The following is an 8,477-nucleotide window of genomic DNA, read 5'->3' as shown; positions in this document are numbered from 1 at the left end:
AAAAAAAAAAAAAAAAAAAATTCATCAAGGAATTCCAAAACTATAAGAAATTCAACTGTAAATTAATTAATTTATCATATTTACTTACAGGAGTAGTATCATTAGGAAATACAATTTCAGATGCATCCTCACTTCTGACTGTAAAATAAAAATTCAATTTACCTTTACTGTATTATATATTATACATTAAAATTAACGCAAAAACTTATGTATTTTTTAATCAGACATCAAAAAGCACAAATACAATTTGATTAAATGACACATTTGAAACAAAATGAATTGATCTAAGTACAGTAATTAGAAAGGTCCATTAACATAATGAATAAGCTATATTCACTTCCTTGGTACTACTCACAAAGTGGTAAGAAACCATGGTTTGGTGATTCTGACTTTATGACAATACTGTCCACAATGACTTTGGAAAATCGGATCAAGCTGTGAGGTCATGACTTAAAAGCTAAAGCTTGGAGACTTTAGCATTTATTTAGACAACAATCCAGCCTAAAGGCACACTGCATGTTAAATACTTCTTACTTTTCAGAATGTTTTTTAACCATATTATTTCATCTAAACAACAAAAGAAGTTACTCCCAGCTAAAGAGGAATCAAAATGGAATGTTACTTTGCTAGAACAAACAAAATAAAATACTGGCTTGGGTATAATTTAAACTCAAGCTTTGAAGACAATGTACACTAACACATATATACTTTATGACTCTCTATTCTCACACTTACACACAAAGTAAAAAAGTTTCACAAAACAAACTTAACTATGTGTAAACTACTGGATAAAATATAGGACATCTCATTAAATTTGAATTTCAGATAAACAATGAATAATTTTTTTAGTCTAAGTATGCCCCAAGAAATAATATACTTAAAAATTATTTATATTTATCTAAAATTCAAATTTAACTAGATGCACTGTACTTTCACTTTCTAAATCTGGGCAACCCTAACTACATGTGATGCAATCAGATTCTTCTATTCTTTTTATTACATTAAAAAAATGTGTATGACTCATAAATCTCACAACTATGAATGGGTCATGACCTGCAATTTGAGAAACAATGATCTAACCCAGTATCTTCTAAAAAAGAACAATGTTGTTGGTGAATATTTACTTTTTTTCTCCATTATTATCTAATTTTTCATGTTTTACCTATAAATTGTGACATATTTGGTTAGATGAATTTCCAAATACTAATACTTGTTCACACTGCATTTAATCACATTTATTTACAGAATTTAACTTTATATGTTTATTGTTATAAGAGAAACTACGGTGAGCCAGCAAAGAGCTTACAGTCCAATGGATGGGTAAATTAAACATTCCAGTTAATCCCATCCTTGTATAACTACAGTCGTGAAATTTAAGATCTCAATTCGATACTCCTGGCAATACAGACCCGTAGAACAGATTTAAGTAGAGAGAACAAAAGCTTAGTTAATGCTGCTTTGATGCCCAAGGTATCAAAATGATGTGTAAAACATTCAGTTACACCAAATACTGGCTCTTACATGCTTATATGTATAGGTAAATGACTATCTGTAAAACTATTCTAGATTAATGACACAGCACTAAAATAAAATGCTTAACACCTACAGAATACCACTTAATGTATCTGTAATTTATGCCAATGTATGCTAAATAGAATAAAATTATTCTGAATTACTAACACACTTAAAGACAGTATTAGCTAATATTTTCTTTTCATGTTTTCCTTTTAACAGAAACATCAGAGATGACAATTTATCAACCTCATCTACATTTTCTTATACAATATGCATTTGCTAGTATTACCTATGAGCACAGTAGAACTAAGGGTGGGTGGTGTGGCTAACGAACTTGACCAAGACATATCAGGATCCACCTCAGCACCCAGACTTTCAGAAATATGTTTTTGTGTCGGACCCTGGAAAGAAAGACAATAGTTTATTTATTTCAGAGAAATGCAATGATGATTAAGAATATTTTTTCATTCATTCTTTTTTTCATTTATCATTTACTAAATGCCAATGTGAGGCAGAATGCTAGGTACAGATCTGTAATTCTCAGGGCAAAGGTATGATACCATTGTCAAATTCTCAATTATTACATCATAAAAATAAACCAGGCAGAATATTTTACCTTCACAAACTTCGGTGTATGAAATACAGTTCCACATACCACTGGGGGTAAAAAAGAGGAAAATTACTAAATTTTATTTTTATTAACGTTTCTAGTATTCTAAGAATAAAAAGCCTTGTTTTTAATCTTACCTGACTTTTCTCTTTGTGGTGTTATGTGTCCACATTGTAGAACAGGACTAAAACAAAACAAATCACTCCGATTATTCGAAAAATAACAGAAATTCCAAAAAGAGACAAAACATAATTTTTTTAAAAAAAGAATCATGTTAAGTGTTAGAATTATACTACTTTTCAATATTTTTATATTACGTTTTAAATGTAAATCTCTCATGAAGAATTAAGTATCTGCTAAGTGATGTTTAACATTCCCAAAGAAAGCAATAAAGTACTCACGAATTTAAGTTTCTAGGAATTGTGTATTTTAAACTTAAATTATGTAAAGTAGGGCCAGGCGAGGTGGCTCACGCCTGTAATCCTAGCACTCTGGGAGGCTGAGGTGGGAGGATCGCTTGAGGTCAGGAGTTTGAGAGCAGTCTGAACAAGAACGAGACCCCGTCTCTACTAAAAATAGAGAGAAATTATCTGGACAACTAAAAATATATAGAAAAAATTAGCCAGGCATGGTGGCACATGCCTGTAGCCCCAGCTACTTGGGAGGCTGAGGCAGAAGGATTCCTTAAGCCCAGGAGTTTGAAGTTGCTGTGAGTTAGGCTGACGCCATGGGCAACAGCCTGGGCAACAGAGCAAGACTCAGCTTCAAAAAAAAAAAAAAAATTATGTACAGTAATTCTAAAATAGCATCATATTCTCTCCAAAGCCTCAAAGTACATAAATAACTTATCTTAAACTAATATTTCAAGGATTTACTGCTTTTCAGCATTATTTTTGTTACTTAAAAACTCATAGAATCGGCCGGGCACAGTGGCTCACATCTGTAATCCTAGCACTCTGGGAGGCCCAGGTGGGAGGATTGCTTGAGCTCAGGAGTTCCAGACCAGCCTGAGCAAGAGCGAGACCCCGTCTCTACTAAAAATAGAAAGAAATTAGCCAAACAACTAAAAATAGAAAAAATTAGCCGGGCATGGTGGCGCGTGCCTGTGGTCCCAGCTACCCGGGAGGCTGAGGTAGGAGGATAGCTTGAGCCCAGGAGTTTCAAGTTGGTGTGAGCTAGGCTGATGCCACGGCACTCTAGCCCAGGCAAAAGAGTGAGACTCTGTCTCAAAAAAAACCAAAAAAACAAAAAAACTCACAGAATATAAAAAAACAGACAATCCAATATTATAAGAAAAACAACTTTTATGTTTCTGATGTAAAAATTATTCTATTAAAGGACTCTTAAGATTTAAGTAAGATCTTCTACGGAAGATCTCAGGCTCTCAGCCAAAATATTAGCATAAAAATTAGGTTCATCTCCATAAAATATATGTAGGAAAATGTTTCACTTAAATATTTTAATAGAAAAGCTTCATCATACCTTTCACTAAGACAAGAATTTAGAAGTGGACTGGTAACATCATCTGCTTGATCCATTTTAGCCTTCACTGTACGACGACTTTTATGCTTACTATTGGCAACATTATTTCCTGAAACAGTACAATAATTAAGTGAGGATGTATATACTCTGGATTATAAATTTTCATTCTCTGGAACTAGTTAAAAACAAAAGTCTCATCTGTATTGTGAAGGAGAAAGAATAGGGAGTTCAGTCTGAAAAGGTTTTTCAGTTTGCTGATTCCCCCCAAAAAGGGATGTCTCCCCAACCTCCAACCATATTAAGCATATAATATGCATAAAATCCTTTGGGTGCTTCAATTCAAGATAAAACTTTAACCTCAGAGCTCACAATCTAGTAGGGGAAATTTTAAAAAATTATACCCAAGTAGAATGTGTTATATTCTATTATTAAGTTACACACAGTACTATGGTATCATGGAGGAAAACAGTAAGGGAAAAGACATTTACTGAAAGCCTACCAAGATACCAAATCTGAACATATCACTCTTCTGCTAAAAACCTTTCAAGAGTATGTTACTTATGTCAAGTAGGTAATAAATACGTGAATGACTGAATGTATAATGTTACTATATAATTGCTTAGAAATATGTGGGCCAGGGAAACTGCTACCAAATCAAGATATTTATAGCAAATTAATAAAAATATTCTCTGCCCTCTGTGACAGCCTGTAGAAATATAGTTTAGTTTAACATGAAAACAAGTTCTAGGTTTTTTGGTATAAGACATAATTCAGCCAAGCTGTTGGCAAAATGTATTAATCAAAGGAGAGAGGAAAAGGAACATTAATTACCTACATTACTTCATTATTCCAAACCTGTTAGGTGTTATTTTCATCGTCTCCATTTTTCATGTGAGGAAAGTGAAGACAGAGAGATTGATTTACCCAACATCACACAATTAGTTAATGAAATAGCTGATATTTTAACACACATTTGCCTGAATTTCTAGTTGGTATCTTTCCCCAGTATACCACATCACATTACTTACCTAAGTCTAATTTGCATTTATCTAATTCTTTTACAGGAGATTGGTACAGCGACAGAGTTAGACCTTGCTCTTTGAATATTATTGGAGTTGAAGCCAATTGACGATAAGAGGGTTTCCTTTGGGGCGTTTTAAATAGGTGTGGTTTGTAACTGCTGATTTTATACTCAGATTCTTCTGCAGGTTCAGAATTATAAGGTGGAGCTTCTGAAGAAAGTTCTTCAAACCAATTAAGGCTTATTGGTCCTAAATCTATAAGAAAAATAAAAATCTCACTTTAGTTTTAACCAATGACACAGAAAAATTTATGAGCCAGTAAAGTTATTAATAGTTAAAGATCACAGTAAGGAAAAGGATACTTGAGATTTTGACTGTGGATTCTTTTTGTTAAGGCATATCAACTAAGCAAGATCATTAATCTTATGAATCTGTAGCAAGGTATAACAATTTGCAAAAGTTACAATATAGTCTTTAGCTATATTAGCTTTTTATTTATTTAATTTTTATTTTCTATCCTAATATTCACAAGTCGGAATAAAAAACCATTCACAGTAAGAATGCATTTCATAGATAAAATTCAAATAATTATGAAGACTACATAAGTGTATGTGGCAAATTTAAGGCTATAAGAAACATGCAGGCTGGGCGTGGTGGCTCACGCCTGTAACCCTAGAACTCTAGAAGGTCGAGGTGGGAGTTCAAGACCAGCCCCAGTGAGAGTGAGACCCTGTCTCTACTCAAAAAAAAAAAAAAAAAAAAACCTATTCCACTCATCTATTTGTTGAAAATGTTTCTTTTTTTCTGCCAACACGTTGATTGTAACTGAAAATATTTGTATATTTTGTTGAAAAGTTATTTTTCATAAAAAACATATTATCTATAGTAATACGCGATGGGTTTTGTCAATTAATTTTTTTTAAGTTCTTAGTTTTAATTTCTAATATGCTAAGCTATATAAACAAGCTCTTTGGGGGTACTTTGTCATTTTTAAGAGTGTGAGGAGTACTGAGAACAAAATGTTTGACAACTACTGCCATAAAGTAACACTATGATGCTTCTGATTTTTCAGTAGTACTTTAAAAACAATTCTTTCTACTGCTAATCAAGGGGCCAGTGTTAACTTTATCCACTGGGGGTTCTATGTTAATCATCTGGTTAACCTGTAAACGATTATGTTCTTAACTGGATTTATGACTCCATAAGGAACAGAGTATGGTATAAATAAAACTGTGTAGTATTGGGTTCTATTTAGCAAGCATGCAAATTTATTTTTCAGAAAACATTTTCTTGGTGTAACATTTTATCAAGTTATATAAAACTTGTCAATACCTGCTTTGTTGCATCGCGTCTGAAAAATTTCAAAAAAAGTCGGCCTCTCTTTGGCTCCGACAGGCATTTTTATCTACAATATCACTCCAATGCTTGGTACATAAGTCTGCAAAACAGAAAACCAAAATACACTTCATGGCAATGCATTCCTTGTTAAGTGACTCTGAGGTAAAAAATAAGAAGCGCTGGTAAGCCTGCCTAAAGTTACACTCTACCTCAGTCCCATCTTTTGGGACAATAACAGAACAGATGGGAACATTCTATAATTGTGCTGTCCAATACAGTAGCCACTAGCCACATTAAGCACTTGCAACGTGCCTGGCGTGACTCAACAACAGAATTTTTAGTATTATTTAGTTTTAACCAAGTCAACTAGTCAAGCGTGGCTAGTGGCTGCGCATTTATAGACGGCTCCTGCTAGAGACAAACACCATGTGATAATTCCCAATCAGAAAATCTTCGGAATATAGCAATGACCTGGGGGTTAGGTAAGGCAGATACACCGTGCCCAGAAGCTGCAAAACATTTTCCAAAATAGCAATATTCCGTTACAGTAATGTCACCGAGTTTCCAATGAAAGCAATTTCAGACGGGGACACCCAGGACAGCTAGAAAGCAGTGAGGCAAACCCTGAGCGGCTGGTGGGGCCCAAAGGCCGGGACCGCAGTTGGGAAATGGAGTTCCAGGAAAGGGGCGGGGCTCGAATCTGCTTTGGGGGAATTTGCCATCGAGACAGGGACTTTTCTCTCAGGCAAGGGTGGCGTTTGGAAGAGACAAACCGGCAAGAAGCCGCGGCTCCGACCCAGGGCACGAGAGGCGACCCCCGCCATCTGGATGACTGGGACCGCGGAAAACACGCCCGTCTCCACCCCAGCCACGACTAACCCGCTCCAGAAGGGCAGCAGCTCTTTTTTTTGGCCGGAGTAGGCTGACAAAAACCGCGCCGGCACTTAAATCACAATCCGACCCCTCAGGCTTTTCCGCGGCGGCCCGCCGCGTCAGGCCAGGACGAAAGCACCGCGCCCCAGCAGCCCCGCCTCTGCCGCCTCGTTTCAGACGCTCGCGCCAAAAGCCCTCTCTGGCCACGTGACGCCGTGACGCGGCACGCAGCGAACGCCCCACCGGAAGTCGGGCGGTGTCCGTCCCACCGCTGCCTCTTCTGGCCCGTGTGGGAAAAGGGAATTTCTCGCTAGATCCATGACAGTCAGCCTCGGACCGAGTAAAGCAGGAGCTGGAGTGCGTGTTGTCTTCTTGTCCCTTCAGAAGGCCCGACCGTCCTGCTTGGAGGTCCGCCCTCTGTGTCTGTTCCAAGTCCCACCTCCCTTTCATGTTTGGGTTGGGTGGGCGCCCTCGGGCACAACATGCGACCTTTGAAAGGCTTTTTTTTTTTTGAGACAAAGTCTCACTCTTTTGCCCGCGCTAGAGTTGCCGTGGCGTCAGCCTAGCTCATGAAAGGCTTTGTTTTGACCTTAGAGACGGTGTTCCCTCAAAGCCTGTCCCCCTAAGTGGGCCGATCTTAGAAAAGCCAAAACTGGTCTGTGGTCTGGATGACTCCTTTCCTGACTGCGTGGTAGTGGGAGGGGCTGCTCGAAGTCGGAGGACCTTAGTTCTAACAGGAGGGCTGCTCTTCGGTAGCGGGTGTTCACGGGTGTTCAAGATCTTCTCTGAGCCCCTTTCCTCGCTTGCAAAATTGTGAAACCCCTCTTAGCTCGCTCATGCAGTGTTAGGTACATCCCTCTGCAGGCTTCAGCAGAATCTTTAACATTGTTAAGGTACAGATCGCTGTGTTGTGTGCCTGTCTTCCCCACAAAGTGACCTGGAAGACCTGACTTCATCTTTGAATTTACAGGGTCTGTGAAATACCTAGCACAACGCTTAATTCTGGTTTGTCGTAAGACTTAGAAAGCCTTCAGCTGGATTCCGGAGGTGAGAGCTGCTCATGGACTTTGCTGCTTCCAGAAGGTGCTTGAGCAGTAAACAGCAGAAACAACCTTGACTTAGAAAAAGGGTGGCCTCCACTTGGTTCCTTAGGTATCATTTTAATTTGATAATCAGTAATCTTTAGGTGTAGCAGGAGACCTTACTAACGCAGATAAATTCTAAAGCTTTTGGAGGTGTAATTAACAAAGGAACGAACACACGTCTGTGATCCTTACTAATAACAGGTACTACTTACTGAACATTTTATGAGTTAGGCATTCTGCTTTGGGCTTTCAAGTAGTATCATGTTTAATTTTAAAGTAATCCTATAAATTGGGGAAACTGACACAAGTAGTTAAGTAATGTGCCTGGTAACAAGACCCAGGTTTGAATTCAAGTCACTTGACTTCATATATTTAAATATTCTGTGATTCAATCTGCATTTATCCTCTAAATGGAGGCCGGGGGTGGGGGGGAGGTGTGTCTCACTAGGAGTGGATTAATGAGAACCCTTGGCATGACACACACCCTCCGAAATATATTTTCTCTCATTGTATACAGCCCCCTTATAACTTATGTTCCTTGCTCTCTTGGTA

The 8,477-nt window shown here is 37.6% G+C and overlaps 1 protein-coding gene across 1 annotated transcript in view; it reads right to left on the bottom strand.

Annotated features, from left to right (window-relative positions):
- BRCA2 (breast cancer 2, early onset) overlaps positions 1 to 6,028 on the bottom strand; it is a 58,543-nt gene extending 52,515 nt beyond the window's left edge. The window contains exons 1-7 of the mRNA XM_012642125.1: positions 5,962 to 6,028; positions 4,636 to 4,884; positions 3,608 to 3,716; positions 2,263 to 2,309; positions 2,132 to 2,172; positions 1,805 to 1,916; positions 89 to 138 (exon numbers count right to left, since the gene is read on the bottom strand). Of these exons, the coding sequence (XP_012497579.1) occupies positions 89 to 138; positions 1,805 to 1,916; positions 2,132 to 2,172; positions 2,263 to 2,309; positions 3,608 to 3,716; positions 4,636 to 4,884; positions 5,962 to 6,028 (675 nt within the window). The remainder of the gene's footprint in view (positions 1 to 88; positions 139 to 1,804; positions 1,917 to 2,131; positions 2,173 to 2,262; positions 2,310 to 3,607; positions 3,717 to 4,635; positions 4,885 to 5,961) is intronic.
- Positions 6,029 to 8,477: the final 2,449 nt, after the last annotated feature.

Source organism: Propithecus coquereli, unplaced genomic scaffold (genome assembly GCF_000956105.1).
Source record: "Propithecus coquereli isolate 6110/MARCELLA unplaced genomic scaffold, Pcoq_1.0 Scaffold175, whole genome shotgun sequence".
NCBI classification, from domain to species: Eukaryota; Metazoa; Chordata; class Mammalia; order Primates; family Indriidae; genus Propithecus; species Propithecus coquereli.
The sequence above is the reverse complement of the archived record's forward strand: the minus strand, read 5'-3'. Positions and strand labels throughout refer to the sequence as shown.